Source organism: Hyaena hyaena, unplaced genomic scaffold, assembly GCF_003009895.1.
Source record: "Hyaena hyaena isolate Hyena2069 unplaced genomic scaffold, ASM300989v1 scaffold_51, whole genome shotgun sequence".
Lineage (NCBI taxonomy): Eukaryota > Metazoa > Chordata > Mammalia > Carnivora > Hyaenidae > Hyaena > Hyaena hyaena.
The window spans coordinates 1377099-1398329 of NW_024080683.1; the positions used below are offsets into that span (position 1 = coordinate 1377099).

At 44.0% G+C, this 21231-nt stretch overlaps 1 protein-coding gene across 1 annotated transcript in view; it reads left to right on the plus strand.

Annotated features, from left to right (window-relative positions):
- The window catches only part of SMARCA2 (SWI/SNF related, matrix associated, actin dependent regulator of chromatin, subfamily a, member 2), a 180780-nt gene that overhangs the window by 64152 nt on the left and 95397 nt on the right, over positions 1 to 21231 (plus strand). The window contains exons 15-21 of the mRNA XM_039230804.1: positions 1952 to 2115; positions 3487 to 3553; positions 4222 to 4332; positions 6989 to 7231; positions 8882 to 8995; positions 19434 to 19541; positions 20141 to 20227. Coding sequence (XP_039086735.1) covers positions 1952 to 2115; positions 3487 to 3553; positions 4222 to 4332; positions 6989 to 7231; positions 8882 to 8995; positions 19434 to 19541; positions 20141 to 20227 — 894 coding nt within the window. The remainder of the gene's footprint in view (positions 1 to 1951; positions 2116 to 3486; positions 3554 to 4221; positions 4333 to 6988; positions 7232 to 8881; positions 8996 to 19433; positions 19542 to 20140; positions 20228 to 21231) is intronic.

Below are 21231 nucleotides of genomic sequence, written 5' to 3' on the forward strand. Positions count from 1 at the left end.
GTCAGGCCTCTTCCGGGTTTTCGCTCCGCCGAGTTCCGTCTCACAAACCTGCGGCTCAGCATCTTCCTGGACCCCTGTGTCCCCGAGTTAGCTTTCTGTCACCTTGCTCCTTGGCACGTTTTCTGTATCTTTAATAGCCCTGTGACCCCGGCGCTACACGGGGGCGGAGGGGAGGGGTCTGCTGCTGCTTCCGGGGAAAGCCGCACAAGTGTTCTTAGCTACCCGGGCCTTCCGGTTCCGGGGTTTCGAGAAATCCAACTCACTTACTACAGTTTCCGTGACTTTCCAGTCTCCTCTGCGGCCCGCTTACGCTTCTGCTTTATCCGGGTTGAACACAGATGCCAAAGTCAGCCCCTTTGCCAGTTTTCAGTGGGGGAAAAAATCCGCTAAACCACTCTCTGGATGTTTCTGGCATTTAGTTGACTTTCCGAGAGGTCTGGTGGTCTCAGGGTCCTATTGCAGGCATGCAGCCCCCGCCCCCCCGCCCACCACTGTGGTGTCCAGTCGTTTCCCCCCGTGCCCTCAGAGCCTGTTTCTCCCGTCTCTTGGTGTTGCTGTTGTTTTGCAAAATCCTGTAGGAGGAATTTGGAGTCTTGCGTGCTACAAGGTAGCCCAAGTGGCCTGTGGAGGTGTTTCTGCAGACCTTGGCAGTGCCCTCCCTCAGAAAATCTCTGCTCCATACGATTGCTTATTGGTGCTGGTACAGTTTTAAATAAGATGATACTATTTATGTGTATGCCACGTACCTTCAGGCGCTTCTTGGCGTACGTGTATGTCTGAATGCCTTTTGTCTCCTCTTTGACTGGAAGCTTCTGAGGGGAGGCATGCATCCTACACACCCATGCGTCCATCTTCCCTACCTCCATGCATGGTCCTTTGCACAGAACAGTCACTTAATAAGTAATGAAAATCATTGAGTTGCTCGCTTTGTTTTTACATAAAACAAAACGAACATTTCCCTAAGTACGACTTCATTAGCAAGCTAAATTGATTTTAGCAGATACACATATTTGTGTATTTGTATATTTATATACGTTTACTCTGAGTATTACGTAGCACATAACGTATGTAAATAGTTCTTTGTATTATGTAACATGTAAACGTGTAAACGTATATATGTAAATAAATATTAAGTGGCTCCTGCCATTTAAACCCAGCATGTGTGGGATGGTGGTGTTATTGGTATTGGTGGTTGGGGGAAGGAAGTGGGGCGGTTCTGTATTTTTACCCCACCTTTCTTGTGCTTAACACAGGAACCCCAAAGCCACATCTCTGGTGCAGAGCTTGTGTGCTTGAAAAATGTGTGGACATGTTTCCAGGCAGTCAGCTTCCAGGGCGGTGCCCTTGGGGAGCACCCACTTTGCAGAGTGGTGCCCAGGAGCTTTCTCTCCACCAGGAAATGTGCTCCTCTGGAGCCCAGCAGCGCGCCCCTGGCTCCCTGGTCACCCTGCTTCCTCCCGGAGGGGATCCCACCCCAGGGGAGTCTCTCCAGTTGCCAAGAAGGCTGTTCTTAATGATCTCTGATCTCTGTGCCAGCCCTGCCTTCTGGTTTGTTTGTCTCTAATCCTCACATTGGCTTTTTGTTCTTGGAGTGGTTGGAATGGATTTTAGTTTGGGTTTCCTTCATTTATAATCACTCTGGAATGTCATATACTGTGAAATGCTAAGTAGGGATGAGCAGGAAAGCTGCTTCAAATCCCACCAGTATGCTGCAGCCCGTCATTTCTAAATCTGATTAACACTTAGCACCTGCCAAGCAGCAGGGATGATTACAGGCTCATATTTTAAATTCTTTTTGTGTTGGGCCCCCCCCCCCCCCCCCACTTGCCTACTGTGGGAAATCCAACTTACAGCACCGAGGAGTTAAGAAGTCACAGCCTCACTTGAGTTGTATTAGTATTAATTACCTGTGCAGATCTTGGATAATTGAAGCAATTACTCTTCATTTCAGCTCCAGGGCCTGGAATGGATGGTTTCCCTGTATAATAACAATTTGAACGGGATCTTAGCTGATGAAATGGGGCTAGGAAAGACCATACAGACCATTGCGCTCATCACTTATCTGATGGAGCACAAAAGACTCAATGGCCCCTATCTCATCATTGTCCCCCTTTCGTAAGTAAAGTCATTTATTTCGCACTATCTTTCTGTAGGTTGTAGATTGCCCTATTAGTTTTTCATGTTTTTTTTGCCCTTGTTTTTCATGTAAGGTAGAATTTTAGCATGTAGTGGGATTACCAAGAGCATCTAATCTGGATTTAGGTTTTCCCTGCCCCCCCCCCACCCCCTTGAATGGCTGTTTAAACACAGATGAAACGATTTTATCAGCCATTAGCACTGTGGTCTACGCAGCCTGCATGTGGCACAGTTAGTTCTTATTCATCATGACACCTTCAGTGGCTCACGAAGTGGAAAGGTTTTGACATGTTTTGTTTTTTTTTTAAGATTTCTTCGATATCTTTCCCTTGTCCTATTTCCAAAAGGTTACATCAATCCAAAAAGTATGTCTTCTTAAACCTGCCTTTGCTGTGTCTTCTAAAGCAGAATCCAAATCACAATCGTCACGTGTGAATTTTGCATTAGAGTCCCTTTGGAACGTGCAGTTTAATTTCAGTGCTCAGGACGACGGATCTTGCTGTTCTCCATGGTACCCCGAGCCTGGCCCCCTGGGTGTCTCCTCAGAGGTCTTTGCCCGACTCTCCTGAGAGAAGGAATACCTGTCGGGAAGCGCCCTCCTCTGGGTGTGGGGTCTCTGGCTGTGGGTGTTACATTACAGTGTTAATCCCTGAGATCGTTGTTGTCATCGATCTCAGTGCTGGTACAGACTTGAGAAAAAAAAAAGATTCTGGTTTAGCCCTTGCAAATCCTGTCCAAATGAGGACTATTGGCAAAGCCTTCGGAATCTGCATTATCCGAATCCATAGTATTTAGACATCCTTTGTATTGTATCCACGTTTCAAGTACATGTTTTTCTCTTTATCTATATTTTGCATGTTCTGACTCCTATGTTACGGTGATGTTTTCAGGGATTTAAAAAAAAAAAAGGCATTCACTAATTTTCCCCTGCTCTCTCTTGACAGATTTATTTAATATTTTCACGTGCTTTTTAAATTTCTTTTTCCTGACTCAACTTTTCTGTGCACTTACATGGCTGCTTCTAAAGGGTCCCCACATCAATCACTCTGGCAATGGCTGTTGTCAATATAGAAATTAAGGGTTTTTCTCCCCCCCTCGATGTTTATGCATTTAATTTTTTTTCTGATGAGATTTCTTAGGAACTCACACACACACTGGTCATGCTTTGGGGTGTCTTATTCCCTGCTTATCTCTTTTCCCACACCTTTAAGAGAAATATGTAGTTGAGATATTTTATATTCTCTAGCCCCTTTCAAGGTGAGGCCTGAGCATGAATAAGAACATCTTTTTAACCACTGATTTTTCATACAAATGTCTTTTTCTCTGAATGTTTTCTTTTTTGTTCCATAGGACACTATCTAACTGGACATATGAATTTGACAAATGGGCTCCTTCTGTGGTGAAAATTTCTTACAAGGTTTGGAATGCTGTATTTATATATAAATGTGGGGAAGCAAAAAATAGACCCTATTTTTTTCCCTCTGTTCCATATGCACATCTGTGAACTGTATTTGGTTGTAAAGTTTTGTCATGTACATCATGTACCAAACAGTGTGAGTTAATCATCCCAAGAAGATTACTGTAATAAACCATAATTACTTTCAGATAGTGAAATGCAGAAGAAAATTGTTAATTATCATATTGCGAGGTTTCTGATGAGAGTAATACAAATGACAAATATCGCACATTCTGCGTGCCGCTATGCCCACGGTTCCCGCAAAGTTCGGCAATCACCCAGGCGCCCGGGCTGCCTGCTGTAGGGTCCCGTAGCAGTGATGCATTCCTGCGGGGCAGCGGGGTCTCCACTACCTCGAGGTTGCCATAATTTCCTTTTCTCTCTTTCCCCACCCCTGGTTTTCAGTGGGAAGGCCTGTCTGTAAGGGTCTGAAAAGTGTCCAGATGTGTGTGATTTCACCAACCACTTTCTTCCTGGATAATGGATCTGTATATGATAATGCATATATGTGCAATTCTCAGTCACATGTCTGGGCTCCATTAAGCCATGAATAGTGAGACAAAATGCACACATTACTTCCCCAGGGAATGTGTGTGTGTGTATATATATATATATTTCTTTCCATTCAGGGCACCCCTGCCATGCGTCGCTCCCTTGTCCCCCAGCTGCGGAGTGGCAAATTCAACGTCCTCTTGACTACTTATGAGTACATTATCAAAGACAAGCACATTCTTGCAAAGGTATGTTTGAAAAAAAAATTCTTTTACCTCTAATTACGGACCATTGCGCTGCAGTGTAAAGTATTCCCCAAATTATACTCGCTGGTATAATTTGATCATTAGATGGCTTCTCTCTGTCTCTCCCCTGCCCTCTCCCTCTCTTTCTCTCTCTCTTGCTCGCTCCAAGAATCAGGTATATTTTGGTCATGGGTTTTAATTTTATGCATGCTTTTTTTTTCTTTTCTGGCATATGTCATTGATTCTGGTTCTCTTACCTAGCCTCTCATCGTTAATGAGTTTACATCTCTTAAAAAATTCACCTGGGCTCCCTCTGCAACTCTTTTTCTCTCCAGTGGCCCTGAATGTGCTTGTAGAAGAAATAATTGTTTTTGTTGCCCTGGGTTATTGTCAGCCGCATGACTTCATTCGTCTGGTGCCTCTGTCCTTCCAAAGATGAGTGGGCACCTCTCCATATGGTCTTCTCCATACGAACATTTATCCAGGATGCGGCTTTGGTGCTGTTCTGTGTTAGGTTTTCCCGGGAAAATTATGGGCTATTGTTTGAATGACTCTGGGCTGTTTCCCTGCCTATTTACTTGAAGCTGAGCGAGCCGCCTTTTCCACCTGCAGCCTTCGTGTCTCTTCATTTGTGTGTCCTCAGTTGTCCTGTAGCCATAAAATAGAGAACTGTTTCTCGCTTATGAAACCTTGCCCCTCCCGCCACGCAGTCACGCAGAATGACGGAAATTCATTCATTCGTGGGAGCAACTATGAAAACTTCCTTTTGTTTTTCCCCTTTGGTAATTTCTTGTGCTCGCACGGTACCACCCAGGTGCTCTAATCTGAAACTAAGATATGGCCAGACCTGAACAGAATCCCTGTTTCTTGGATCCATTCTATCTCTGGGTTAAACCTTTGCTCGGGGAACTGAGCGTTCCCTTCGTGGCATCACAGGAAACAACACACAGGAAGTGCGCTCCCAGGGGAGGCTTCATAATTGAGATGGCACTGGCAGCAGTGCTGTGTGCCTGCTCCTCGAACTCAGAGAGGAACTTGGCAGTGTCAAAAATGACATGTTTTCAATATTACTACGGGAATGTGTTTGCACATTTGAGATCCTTAAAAACACCCTATCGCGGCTTGTGCATATGTATTTCAGAATTCATCAGAGATGCCTGGTAATGAGATGAATTGCTTTTATTTGTTACTGAGGCTATGGAAAGGGGTAGTGATATTTTGCCCAAGCAGAAGACCTGATTGGTAAATTAGTAAATTTAGCAAAATCAACGTTCCCTGATTCCTTGTTTATTAGGTCATAAGCGAAATTAGGAAAGTAGATTTAGAAGCCTCACTTGAATACATTTTTATCTGCTGGCCCCTTTTCATGCTGTTGGTAAGCTTGGGACAGTCGTCCATAGAGCTTCGTTCTTAAACACTTTTCTTAGAGATGGTGGAAGAAGAGCAAAAAACCCCAAACTCTGGTAGTTTCTTTTACCCAAACATCCCAGACTGACAGATGATTTTATTTCTCTTCCCCCGATTTTACCATCTCTTTTAATGAGGAAGGCAGGAACCATCTAGAATACTGTGCTAGTTTCCCCCCTCCTCTCTGGGAGCTTTGCAGCAGGATCCGGGGACATCTGAGCACCAAATGCTTTTCTTGGCCATTGCCACTGTTTTGTAGGGAATGAATAGGCTTAGTGGGACATTCCTCATTGTTCTCACTTAAAGAAACTGAGACCAATGACCTTGAAGAGGGCTGAAGGGTAAGTTATGAGAGAGGAAGGGGCCTGTGTGTAGACTTAGGAGGGAAGATTGTGTCATATGGCCATTCTTTATTTTTAAAGCAGTAGTCATGCTGGGAAAGAAGATTGTGTTTAATTCCCAAGTTCCGGCAAAAATAGAGGGATGGTATTTTAGCATTGTCTTCAGTGCTAGTGAGCATGCGCTTTCATTTTAGATATCTCAAAACAGTGATCCTAGATCTGGCAGGTAAGGGATATATCTGAACCAAGGGACTCCAGGTTGCCAGATCTTCTTATTTTTTTTTTAAGAGAAGCTGGATGTCCAGATTTTTATGTGAAATATTCCAACTTTTAAATGTTAGCAACTCATTCAAATCAAAAAGAAAAAAAAAACACTGTGCTGAGCCAAGCCCCAAAGGTTCTAGTCAGCCAATATAATAATAGAAAAGAAGGCATGAAGCCAAAATAGCTCAGCTATAAGTACCTGCTGACGCCATCTTGGAAAACCAGTCATTAATCTTCGCTTCAAGTGGAGAGCTCTGTTCTGTAACTTTCTCTGAGCAGAGGCAGCATGAACACTGAATCTGGAATAGCATTAATAGGAGGAGGAAGGTTGGGTGGTGAGACACAGGAGCTAGTCCCGGCTCAACCACTTCATTCGGGGCTCAAGTTTTCTTCTTTGGGAAGAGCAGTTTGGCATCATATGGCCCCTATGCAACACTGCAGCTTTGACATTCCATTATCACATGATGTCTTATATGATCCATCAGGTATGGGAAATAGACTACTGAGATTCTTTTATCCGAGGGGGAATCACACCACAGTGTGCACAAAGTATGAATTCTTTGGTTTTCCACACCACTGCCTGCGTGTTACAAGTAGTTGTATTTTCCCTTGCTCACCACATGTTGGTCCTTCCTCGTGTGTTACAGATTCGGTGGAAATACATGATAGTGGATGAAGGCCACCGAATGAAGAATCATCACTGCAAGCTGACTCAGGTCTTGAACACTCACTATGTGGCCCCCAGAAGGATCCTGTTGACCGGGACCCCGCTGCAGAATAAGCTCCCGGAACTCTGGGCCCTCCTTAACTTCCTCCTCCCCACGATTTTTAAGAGCTGCAGCACATTTGAACAGTGGTTTAATGCTCCATTTGCCATGACTGGAGAAAGGGTACTGGTCTAACTTTTGTATTTTCCACGGTATGGCAATGAAATGAACATAAGGAACCCAAAGCCGAGAATGTTAGAGCCACAGAAAGCCCATAGGGTGGTTTACAGTGTCGCTCACTTTACAAAGCTCATCACTGGGTGCATATGTTCTCTTTCCAGGGTTATTTTCTGTCCTAAGAAAATGGTCTAGGATCCCAGAATCTAGGATCCTTGGTCTTTTGACAACGTGTTAAGTAGGCCATCAGAAAATGTTCCTGACTGTTGGAATGCTTACCTATATGGGCCATAGGGCAGATGAATGAGAGATATTTGTTGAATCAATTTAACCAGATCAGCTGAACCAAGTGAACACAAAAGTTAAAACAGATATTTCCTTGTTGCAAACTTGGGCTTCTCTTTAAACTGTCCTCATGAAGAGTTTGTGTGTAAAACTAAACTACTCCACACTAATTTTCTGTACACGTTTTTTTTGTTTTTTTTTTTTTTTGGCCTTTGTGTGAGCCTCAGTTTTGTGTCTACATAAATACGCCTCAAATCCCGGAGTAGCCATTTTCACATTTCTTATTATCATTCCTTCCACCATCAATTTTTCTCTTGGAGCTCATTTCTGAAAGGAAGACACGGGCCATTGCAAGAAAAGAAATGGGTACCTGTCCTTTTGATTAGTGGTTTCTTAACTGTGGGATTGAAGAGCCACTTAGAAAGCTTTCAGGACATTTATGTTGGAACTGTTCAGCCCTTTAATTTTGAAATACATTATAGGGATCTTTGCCCTTTGTCAAAAATTCATTGGCTTGCCCATTTGTAGAAAGTAATGCCAATCAAGTCTGCCCCCTAGAGGTTCATAGAGAAAGGTTACACAGAGGTTCTGTACAGGGTGATGTATACAGAGGATTGAACAAGATCAGGGCAGAGGAGAGGAGTGAGGTAGACAGGCTTGGAAACCCACCAACACGAACTAGATCTGCTCTCTTTTTCTTTCTTTTCACGTTCAGGCCATGTGGCCTGGGTGTGTTTCTGCGTCTGAGACAATCCAAGTTAAGAGCCTAACAATGCTTCAGCTTTTTTTCTTTTAATTTTTTTAAATGTTTTATTTATTTCTAGGAGGGAGAGAGAGAGAGAGACAGCGTGAGCAGGGGAGGGTCAGAGAGAGAGGGAGACACAGACTCTGAAACAGGCTCCAGGCTCTGAGCTGTCAGCACAGAGCCCGACGCGGGGCTCGAACTCACGAACCGCGAGATCATGACCTAAGCGAAAGTCGGACACTTAACCGACTAAGCCACCCAGGCGCCCCTTAATGCTTCGGCTTTGACTGAGAACACGTGAACTCTTGACCCTTCCCTTGGGTTCAGTCCCGGCCTTCAGTAAGGCTTTGTTGCAGTCCTATCCAAAATATTCTCAGCTGGGAGGCTGGTGGCTCTGGCCCCTTTTCCATGGAACTGCAGGTTAAGACAAAGACACCCATTTAGAGGCCATTTTATTACTACCTGGCATGTGGGAAGAGAATTCAGAGGCGTGGTAAGAGGTAATGAATGACCTGGCCTTCATGCACATACAGTTTCAATCATGTATTGCAACAAATAATAAAGGTAGCCCTAAAGATCATTAAAAAAAAAAAAGGTTGTCCAACTCATCTGAGGTTCTCTTGTAGGTGGACTTGAATGAAGAAGAAACTATATTGATCATCCGACGTCTGCATAAGGTGTTGAGACCATTTTTATTGAGGAGGCTGAAGAAAGAAGTTGAATCCCAGCTGCCAGAAAAAGTATGTTACACAATCAAAAATGGTGGCTTTTCCCTACACTTTCAGTTGTGTTTCTGAAACAGCAGGCTTGTGGTAGTCTCACAGGTGGTAGTGCGGAAATAACGGGATGCACTTTTTTGTTTGATAGAAGTAGAGGTTGTAGGGTAGGGAGAGAAGGGAAATTTCATTGTCTTCAGCCTGGATTCCTAAGGCTCTGGGGCAGATTTCATAAAATTACCAAATTCATGGAGTCTCATCACATCTTCGCTTTAACTTACGTTAGCTTAACATTGTATTCGTTTAACATTATGTTGTAACATTAGGGGTTTTTTACGTTCTTTTATTTTAAAGTTATTAGTCTCGTTGGGTTTACTCTTTTTTTTTTAAATAATTTTTTTAACGTTTATTCGTTTTTAAGAGACAGAGCATGAGTGGGGGAGGGGCAGAGAGAGAGAAAAGGAGACACAGAATTTGAAGCAGGCTCCAGGCTGTCAGCACAGAGCTCGATGCGGGGCTTGAACCCATGAACCGTGAGACCATGACCTGAGCCGAAGTAGGACGCTTAACCAACTGAGCCACCCATGCGCCCCTCTGTTGAGTTTACTCTTGCAGGAACCACAGAATTGATCCGCTGGTGAGGCAAACAAGGATATGAGTTTGGGACTTGAATCATCAGCAAAAGGCCTAGTAGACATTTGCCAGGTTTCCTAGAAATTTATTGAACGCTTATGATGTCACTGTGCTGATAGTAAGTGAAACACAAGAGTTCCTGCAAATTATAGACACATCATCTCATTATTCTTGGACATGGTCTTTGTCCTGCACCATAAAAAGTAACTTTCTGTGAATGTTTTAAGCAGGTATTTCTCAGGACTTTTCAGTGCCATAGTATGTCTGTTGAGCCCTTCGCTGCACATTTTTTGGTTTGACTTGGGTATTAATTTAATATTTTTCTGATCCTGTTTTGGAACCATACGCTTCTGAGTTCTAAATCATGTTGTCTTAAGGATAGATTGTTTGGCATTGTATACAACTTGTTGTACGAGATATTTGGATTTGAATTTTCTCTGTAGACGAGCCAGTTTGGAAATGTGTATTTTGCATCATTGTGTTTTCCTGTGTAATGACTCTATTCTTTTGGACACATTGGTTCATCCTGTGCATCTTTTAAGTGGGAGATGCCAAGGTAGTGTGCAAAGTTGATCTTTTTATTAAGACACAATTTTGTTCCCAATTCCCCTACTAATTAGCAGTCAGGAAAAAAAAATAAAAATAAATACAATCCTTATATAATTCTTATCCTAGCAGAAGACTAAATATTTAAGTATTTTATTTTGCTCATGAATGCATGGTGGGGATTGAATGTGGTTGGTATTTCATTGACTTCCTGTGGTCTTGGTGTCTTCCGGTAACCCCCTTACTGGACTTACTTACTGACTAAACTAGGGCCTGGGTCCATTGGTCAGTGGCCCCCTCAAATCACTTCCCACTTTACTGTTATGGAGATCCTGCAAGGTATAGTAAGTGGATGTTAATGATTTTAATGTGTCCTGTACTTCTTCTGTTTCTTTAGAGGAAGTATAAAATAAAAGACAACTAACTGAAGTCCTTCATTTATTCATTGCATAATACTTCCTAATCTTATTTACTTACTTCCAGGACTGGCTACTATAGACAGATTTTTAAAAACACATCACAAGGGGCACCTGGGTGGCTCAGTCAAGCATCCAACTTCAGCTCAGGTCATGATCTCACCATTTGTGGGTTTGAGCCTCACATTAGGCTCTACACTGCTATTGGGATTCTCTGTTTTCCTCTCTCTCTAACCCTCCTCCTCTCACTCTCCTTCTCAAAATAAATAAACCTTAAAAAATCTTTAAAAAGAACACATCACAAGTTGGAAGTATGCCCTGTTTTAAGAAAATCGTTATGTAAGGTACCTGGGTGGCTCAGTCACTTAAGAATCTGACTCTTGATTTCACCTTAGGTCATGATCTCACGGTTGTGGGATCCAGCCCTGTGTCGGGCTCCACATTGAGTGTGGAGCCTGCTTCATGGTCTCTTTCTCTCTCTCCCTCTGCCCTTCTCCCCCACTTGTGCATTCTCTCTCTCTCCCTCTCTCCCTCTCTCTCTCCTTCTCAAAATAAATAAATAAACATTAAAAAAAGAAAGTCCACTATATAAAAATCCCAATTTGCCCAGCGTAAGGCTTATGGGGTGATCAGTTTATAACACAGAGGAATTCTTTGCTTTACTAAAGTACATATTTCACTGTTCCTTTCACAAGAGAGCTTCCTGAGGATTGATAAACTTAAAAAAAATAGAATTAGATTTTCAAGGTCATGTCTTCTGCATAAAATACACTTTATATTCTTTAATACCCAGAGTATTATTCAAGGCATGTTAAATGCCCTGTATGTGCCATATTATCTCTGGATAAGCTGCCTTTTACGGAGGCAGCTCTGTGGGGTAGAAATGGTGGGCTCTGCCTGCCAGAGTGGACATGGGACCCTACTGCCTGTCTCTTACTGTGTGGCGTTGGTCCATTAGTCAGTGTTCTCATCAGTGAACCAGAAAATACATAATAGCTGCCTTCCTAGGGTCGTTGAGAGGCTTAATGGAGGCGGCAGTCCTGCGTCTCAGCCTGGCACAGGGCATACCCACACCCGGGGCCAGTCCCCGCTGCCACGCTCCTCACTGTCTTCACCGGTTCTTCTGTCTGCTGCTGGCTTGTAGTTCTCCTTTCTGCTCCCCTCAACTTCTCTCCCACCCTTGCTCCTTGCGCTTTTTGTGGCCCTTCCCCATCTCTTCCCCTAAAGTTTCCCGGTGAGCAGGGAGCTGATCGCGCCGCATGTGCACGTAGCTGTTGATGTGGTTTGGCCTGTTCCCTCTCTACTTTGTCTTGTTGGGTTTTCTTACCTGAGAGAAATTGGCCATTGAAGTGTCATCCTTGAGGGCTAAGGAGCTTCCTTCTGCCACCATCTGCTTACAGATGGTGTAGTAACACATATACTTATGTGTGTGTGTTACATGTGTGTTATATGTCACACATACATATTGCACGCATGTGTGTATTACACATACACATTACAGGTGTAATATAGCATGCACCAACATATAGATGGTGTCGTATACATATACATGTGTGTTGTTACATACATGTGTGTATTACATATGTGTACATTTACTACATGCATGTGTGTATATGTTATACACACTGCAGGTGTACTATATCATATACCAACATATAGATGGCATCATATGCATATACACATGTGTATATTACATACGAAAGTGTATATATGCATACACATATTATAGGTATAATGTATCATATGCCAACATATAGATGGTATAATATACATATACATGTATGTATATATTACATATGTGTCTATATATATTACGTATACAAATTATAAGTGTAGTATAGCATACACCAACGTATAGATGGTGTGATATACATTGATTACATACATATGTATGTATATTACATACGCACATGCATACATGTGTTACATATACATGCATGTATGTATTACATACAAGTGTGTTATGTGCACATATTATAGGTATGATATATCATGCACCAACATATAGATGATATAATATACGTAAACATAGATGTATATATGTTACGTATACTTATATATTACATGTACATATTACAGATGTAATATAAATCAACATACAGATGATAAAATATACATGCATAAGTATATATTACATATACATACTACAGGTGTGATAAATCATACACCACAGACAACGTGTGTGTCTTTCTCAACCTGTGCAAAGAACTGGATAGGAATTATGGCTGACGGTGAGAAAAGGCTAAATACTCCTTAGGAGTAATTCTCAAATGCTCTCATGAAAAGCACCCAGTTAGGGAAGTGCTTTTTCATTTTATTTCTAATTTTACATATGATGAGATCCACTCTCTCGGGTATACAGCTCTATGGGCTTTTGACAAATGCGTAGTCCTATTAACTGTACCCCAGTCAGAATACAGAACGTTTCTACTTCCCAGTCCCACCCCATCCCCCAGATTCCCTGGCGATGCTTGTTTTTAGCCAAATCCTCTCTGTAACGGTTAGCCTCGTGTGGCCCCTGATCTGTTTTCCATCCGTAGAACTTTGCCTTTTCCAGAGTGTCACGTGGATGGAATCCGTCATCGTGTCTCCTCAGACCTTCTGCATCTGGATTCTTTCACTCAGTGCAGTGTGTTTGAGCTCCATCCAAGTTGTTGCCTGTGTCAACGGTTGCCTCGTTTTTATTGTTGAGGAGCTTTCTGGTCTGTGGGGGCGCCGTGGGTGTCTGTCCATTTAGCTGAGGGGACACTTGGGTTGTTTGTGGGTTTTGACGACTGTGCATCTGTCTGCTGTGAACACTGTGCACGGGTTTCTGTGTGAACATAGCTTTTTATCTCGCTCCGGTGGGATTTCTGGGTCCTACAGTAAATGTACGCATAGCTTGACAGGAAACTCTCTAAGCTGAGTTGTTTTCTAAGCTTCCTGAACCATTTTGCAGTTGGACCACCGGTGTCTGAACGTTGCGCTTCCTCTACATTCTCGTCAGTACTCTTGAGTGTCAGCAGTTTTCTTGACCTTTTTGGCCATTTCAACAGGTGTGCACTGGTCCCTTGTCATAAATTTACATTTCTGCATTGTCCACTGATGTTGGGCATCTTTTCATGGCTTATTTGGCCTCCGCATATCTTCTTTGATGAAATGGTGCTCAAATCTCTTGCCTGCTGCTTTTTTTTTATTGGATCATTTCTTATCGTTGAGTTGTAAGACGGAGAAACTCTTCAAAATACAAAATATATTTCACATGTCCTAGACAGTAATTCTGTCTAGTGTAGCTGGACTAGGCTCAGGAAGCTGTACTCTCTTGGATAAAACTAAAAGAGGCATATAAGGGCCAAAAGTTTCGTATGTGCAGCCCTGTTTCATAGAAAAATTAGCTTGAGTAGATGAGTTTTTAATAGAAACTTGTCTTAATCAATGAGTATTTAATAATGTAATGAATCTAATGATACACCTTCTGAGGTGGGGGGGGAATGTACGGCTCTCCCAGGGGCCCCAATACCACCACCGAGCTGTAGCATGAAATACATTCCTTACACTCCAGAAAGAAAGGCACTTCATTCTAAAAGCCGTATGTGAAACCTAATGTAAACTAAATAAAAATTGATTTTGCGTTTTAGCCCCCATTTTGGGATTGTCTGTGCTAACTCTCCACTTTGTTAATTCATATAATCAAAAAAGCAAGTCTCCTTGCAACTGGCTGTGTACATATTAGTGTCTAAATATGCTAAAATATGTGTACAGTGTCTAAGGTTAACTGGAGGCTGACCTACCTAAAATCGATCCTGATTTTGATCCAATCCATGTAAAATAACAAACAGGCTTCCCTTAGATGGACAACTTGTATCTTCATTATATAAACATGTGGAATACTTGATATAATTAATGATTACTTCCTGGCTCTCCCACACTGTAAATTCCAGAACCAGAGGCCTGTAAATATTTCATGTTACTGTTTGGAAGCCTCAGTTCAGAAGGTGGTGACATGTCACACACCGTAGCCTACATTGATTGTGCTGATAACACATCCTTCTGGAAGGGAGGTTGTAAGTGAAGAATAGTGTTCAGGAGCAAACTAGGAATAAGCTTGAGAACTTTTACGGGGTTGTATGCAGCAGACTCTGCGCCAGTACAGTCACCTGATGTGGTCCTTATACGGACCAGTTTGGTCATTTACCAACATAAGAATTCTAAGGAGATAATTATCCTGTGTGTGAGGTCAGTACCTCAGTGTCACATATGAACAAAAATAGCCCTAACAGCTCTCGCCAGCCTCACTTGTTGGGCAATTCTCCCTATTAGAGAGGCACAGATTTCATTTCCTCCAGTGCCAGCACATTCCAGGGAACTTCTGCGCTCATGCCATAATCAAGTGCCCTCATGTCTTGTGGGGGTGAACTCGGACCTGACAGTTGAAGGAGCATGATTGTCTTAGAAACTTCTCTCACTTGGTTCCTGTTGGTCTGTGTGTCTGCTTGATAATAGGTCAGGCTTCCCCTTTGTCAGTACATAGGCCTTTACGGCTGGGCTGGAAGGTGCGGGAGCCATACCAGAGACATGGTGTGAGAGGTCAGCAGACTTGGTGTGGAGACGAGGTCTGCTCACCTTGACCATGACCATGAAAGGCAACATCATCCATCCCATCTGGATGCATAATGCAGGCATTCAAGCCCTTTGGGGCAGGGGTCTCCAGAGCAGGCACTTGAGGATGTGTGTTTGGGCAGGGATGCATACTGGCCGTCCACTGGGGAACAGAAAGAAGGTCTTAGAGCTTCCATTTCTATTAGCTTTTGTTTTTTTAATGTTTATTTGCTTTTGAGAGAGAGAGACAAAGACAAAGTGCAAGTAGGGGAGGGGCAGAGAGAAAGAGAAAACACTGAATCTGAAATAGGCTCCAGGGTCCGAACTGTCAGCTCAGAGCTCGACACAGGTCTTGAACCCACAGATGGAGAGATCATGACCTGAGCCAAAGTTGGACGCTTAACTGACTGAGCCACCCAGGCGCCTCTTATATTAACTTATAAAAATAAAAAATTAAGCTTTGTTGGGGTGCCAACAAAAAATATATCTGTGTGTATGTGTGTGTGTATTTAAGTTTATTTATTTTGTGAGAGACTGCATGAACATGGGAGGAGCAGAGAGAGAGGGAGAAAGAAATTCCCAAGCAGGGTCTACACTGACAGCCACAGAGCCAGAGGCAGGGCTCGAACCCACAAACCATGAGATCATGATCTGAGCTGAAACCAAGAGTCAGACACTTAGCCAACTTTGCCACCCAGGCACCCCTTACATTGACTTTTAAAAATAAAAAATTAAGCTTTGTTAAGGTGCCTGGGTGGCTCAGTAGGTTAAGAGTCCAGCTTTGGCTCCCGTGGTTTGTAAGTTTGAGCCCCACATCGGGCTTTGTGCTGATGACTCAGAGCCTGGAGCCTGTTTCAGATTCTGTGTCTTCCTCTTTTCTCTGCCCCTCCCCTGCTTTCTCTTGCTTTCCCTCTCTCTCTCTCTCTCTCTCATAAATAAACATAAAAAATATTTTTAAAAAATAAGCTTTGTTGACATGTAGCACACAGGCTGGCACGGGCACCCCTGCAGTGTGCGTATGAGAGAGTCACATGCCTGGGTTGGGTTGAGTGGGTCGTCCCGGGGGTGGGGAGGGTGCGTGAGGGGAAACACCACTTCCCTGGCATGTGACAGCCCACCCACCCTCACGGCCCGGTTCCTGCACTTCCTGCCTCCTGTGAGGCTCTGTCGGGTTCCCTGTACCCCGATCAGAGGATGTAGGATGGTCTGGTTTTAGCTAACACAGCACTGCTGGCCCCCAGAATGGACAAAGGCCTAACAAGATTCTGCAGGGGACTGCAGGTTGAAGGCAAGGAGACGAACATAAGCATTAGGTAAAGAGGGAGAAACAGGCAGTCCAGCCTCGCTTGCTCCTGGTGTGGGTTTTTATCAGCCACATCATAGGGTCATTGGGCTGGAATCGGCCAGAAAGAACTAGATGTCAACAAATTGGCCCCTTGAGGTAAATCAGCTGCCTTTAACATTGACAGCCATGCCCTAGCCATGTGTGTCTTTAGATATTAAAGCTTGTGCCTACATATAATTCATAAACAAATACATGGGTATATGTTAGGAACATGTGCTCTAGCATGTCCCCCTGAGAAGGGGACGCCTTCAGAAAAGCTTAGTAACCACTTCTTTGAGGGAAATGAAAGGGCAAGTTGACTTCAGCTGATAGATATGGTGATTGGGGAAGAAATATATATGTAATATAAATTTTTAAGTTTATTTGTTTTGAGAGAGACCGTATAAGAAGGGGAGGGACAGAGAGAGGGAGAGAGAAAATCCCAAGCAGGCTCCACACTACCAGCTGCAGAGCCAGAGGCTGTGGGTTCAGGAACCCATGAACCATAAGATCATGACCCAAGCTGAAGCCAAGAGCCAGACACTTAACCAGCTGAGCCACCAAGGCACCACTGGGGAAGATATTTTTTTAATTAAAAAAAAAATTTTTTTTTTGAGAGAGCACAAGCAGGGAAGGGGCAGAGAGAGAGGGAGACACAGAAAGAATCTGAAGCAGGCTCCAGGCTCTGAGCAGTCAGACAGAGCCCGACGCCAGGCTCGAACTTGGGAACCATGAGATCATGACCTGAGCTGAAGTCAGATGTTAACTGACTGAGCCACCCAGGCCACTGGATATTTTTTAAAACCCTTAAGGTAGAATAGGATTTAGAAAGGAGGCACTAAGAGTAACCCTGCACCCCAACCCCAGGCCTAGAGAAAAGTATCAAGTCAAACAAAATAGCTTGGAGTTGTCCGAGCAGGTGCAGGGAGCAAACATCAGATACAGTTGTGCAGCTCATGACAGTGATTTCGATCACGTGTATCAGAGACCAGCTTCTGGTACCCACTCAGGGTGCAAGGGAGGAGGGTGAGGGAGACTTGCCCTTCTTATGGCAGCTGTTGGATCCTTGGGATGGGCTCACTCCTCTGCTGACCTGAGTGCCATGGGGTTATTTGGTAGCCCTGTCTGCATGGTGTCATCATTATGTACCTCCCACTTCCCAAAGTCCCTCCCCTCTAGCGCTTAGCAGTAGCTAACTGGTATGAAGGGAGTTGAGGCATCTGCCCCTCAATCTGTATCTGCTGTGCCCTAACGCACTTTAAAGGAGGCAATGGCCGTCCCTTCTGGCAGAGTGGCCTCGGTGGCGGTGAATATCGGGAACCCTGATGGTCTCCTTAGTCATCCTTAGCATAGAGCCCGCAAGAGTGGCCTCTGTTTCCAGTCCTAACTGTACCATTAAATGCCCCTGTCATTTTGAGCCAGACTGTCAACTTCTCTGATGCTCCGGTTCTGTATAAGATGCAGACACAAGATGTAACCCTCTCCTAGAGCTCTCCTATTGTGTGATAAGAGAAAGCACAGAACGCCCTTCGCACAGGGCCAGGTCCACAGGAACAGCTCAGTGATATTAGCCCTTGGTGCCATTCTGATGCTTCTAACTTGCTGCGGCCTTAAGTCGTCTAATACTGCTCTTCACCATGATCAGATTTCACCCACAGCGAACAGCTCTTGAAAAAGTCGACGTGCTGTAAAAACAGCGCAGGATCAGGTATCTGAAACACAGAGCCTGTCATTAAGTCCATTCTTATTTATGAAACTTGAACTTGAATTTCAACTGATACACTTGCAGTTTTGTTTTTTCCTCTCTGGACGGGAAGGTCATTCCGAATGGATCAAATACAGCAGGTCATTTGCTTTTCTTGACTTGGCTGCAAAGTGCCAGCCCTTCTCCAATCTTAGTCGGTGCATCAAAACAGGTGGCGAAAGGCTATTAATTGCAGCTCTATCTGGGCTGACAGAGGTACCTTCTGAAGCAACCCCTGGATGAATATTCAACTTCTCCTCATCTGTGACCTCCTTGCCCTGGCCCTCAGAGCTGAAAATAACCTGATCGTTTTTAATCAATTTATTAAACATTAGGCGGCTTGCTGATTGGCTTTTCATCACATTCCACAGATTTCTAGGCATTGATGTGACGTTTATTATGAAAATGGTGCATTTGTATTCTGGGGATTTTTTTTAATAAAGAAAAATAATACTAAGAAATAATCAAGGCAGATTTTATGCATTACGAACGTGCTAGAAGTATTGCAGGTGCGTGTTAAGCCAAGGGCATGTGAATTCCCTCCAACTGTTTTAAATTGGATTTTTTGCAGTAGTCCAGCTGGAGGCACACGGGGCTTTGCTTTCTTGAGAAGGGCATGAAGTTGCATCCGATGTTGGATTAATTCCTCTCCCCTCTCCCCACCTACCCACCTGCTGTCCTCGCAGGTATTATACTCCCTTCTCTGAAAAGCAGAGATTAATGGAGGTCAGCCTAGGGCCAGTACTGGGGTCACTATGTATGACGATTAAAAAAATATCTTACAGAGAAAATCTTGGGATATTGGCCAGTTGCTGTTTTTCTGTTCGTATGAGAGGGGTTGTACCGGGAAGCAGAAGAAATACTAAGAAAAAACTCTCTATCGGACATTTTTGAATTTGGTCAGTTTGCCAGGCCCTCCACCCCCAACCCTCTCTTTCTCAAATATGGGACAAGTCAGAAAATTTCAGAAAACACGACCCTAGCCTCGATTACCTACAACGTTTGGAAGGTCCCTCCATCTGGATGGGACCTTTAGCAGTGATGAGCATGGTCTCCCCCCAACCCCGTCCCGCCCTGCACTCTGTGACTCCACGAAGGGGAAACGGAGGCAGATGCAGGGCTCTAGGCGGGCCACCCACCACCTCCACGCCTCGGCAGCCTTCTGAGAACAGGCACCTTCTCCCTCCTGCTTTCACCTACGTGCCGTTCTTTCTCGCCCAGGTTGAATACGTGATCAAGTGTGACATGTCAGCCCTGCAGAAGATTCTCTATCGCCATATGCAAGCCAAAGGCATCCTCCTCACAGATGGCTCTGAGAAAGATAAGAAGGTGCGTCACAGAAGAAAATGCAGCTCAAGGCATCCTTACCTGTCTTCTCACGGCCATGACTTCAGACACTCCCAGGAAGCGTTCCTGCCCATGCCGATCGTTAAAGCACACTCTGGGGCCTTTCCTATAGCTCTTGGTGCAGCCAAAGGAAATCTCTTAACCTCTTAATCACAAACCACACTGGGGCAGGGAGAGCAGAGTGTGTTTGTCTCACCCAAACAGTGTTCAGCTCTGCTGCTGTCACTTCTGCAGGGACTGTATTCTGCCTAAGCATGGGGTGGCATCTTAGAAGGTTTTAAAATCCGGTGCCACTCCTTGGGCATCTGGTCTGTCTTCTATCTTCCCAGGCTCCTGGGAACAGACAGGTCGCAAAGCCATCGGCTCGACAGAATCCCCTCCTGTAGGATGAATTAGGTTAGTCCCAAGGAAGATGTTTTGTGTAATTCGGGAACGACTCTCTGACGGGAACTTTGGACCCCAAGAGGCATGGGTTACTGAGAAGACCCTATGGCTCTTTCTGTAAAAGCCTACTTTTTTTAAAAATGGGGAGTATCTCATCCATTCATCATTTGTTCTGTCTTTATTCCACTCGTCCGTAGGGGAAAGGAGGTGCCAAGACCCTTATGAACACTATTATGCAGTTGAGAAAAATCTGCAACCACCCATATATGTTCCAGCACATCGAGGTGAGTCTGCGTGCTCTGGGTTGAGTGGGATCCCGATTGCACTGTCCTGTGAATACGGCTCTTACAAAAAGGCAGGTAGGAAAGAAGGCAGGCAGGCAGGCAATGCAAGAAAGAAGAAAAAGGGTTAGAATATGCGTGAAGTTTGCAGGGACATGTTCCCAATGGCTCGACAAGCAGAATTAACAAACACGAATTTTCTGGTTATGGATTCTTATTGGCAACAAGCACTTGAGCATCTGGAATTTTATAACCAAGGGTTTAAAGTAGTGAGAAAATATTGTAAGCTCTGGCTCATTATGTGGGTTTGGGTAAGTGCTGTGAATTTGCTTGTTATGGTAGGAGCTGCGAAATTGAAGGTAATGATGAATACAGCCAGCTTCCTCCGAAGGATGCTGCGAAAAAAATATTAAAATAACATATTTATACCTGTTGAAGAGGAAGACGGTCTCGAAATATGTTCTTTGTAAAAGACACTGCCTTTGGTCTATTGCTTCGATCTGTATTTTCCCCCCCTTTTTGGCTCCAATCATAACATTGTAAGTCCCGGCTTTTATCCTGATGTTCTGGTCTCACAGCTATTTTTAGGGGCGAGGACATTTTCCGCCCTGTTCACTGCGTGCAAATAAGTTTCCTAAATTGACAGAACTTCACCCCAGTGGGAACAATTGACCTGAACAGGAAGGAAAAGGAGACAAATTGTAGGCTCCATTTTTCAGTGTTGCTGCTGATGCGTGTGGTCCCGGAGGCAGTTACAGTCCGGGCGGTGCCTGCTTTCTCTGGCATGTGAGCAGGTGCGCCAGGGAACAAGCCACCGCAGGCCTCCGGTGCCTGCCCCCGTCCGTTAAAAAAGGAAAATACATCGAAGGTTCTGGGAAATGAGAAATTTAATAATGACCGTATAAAAGTCGAGTTTAAATACTCCTGACTTTGAAATCGTGTGGACTTTGACGATTCGTTGTTGTTGTTGTTTTTTCTTTTTCCTCCCTTCTTTTTGGTAATCACGC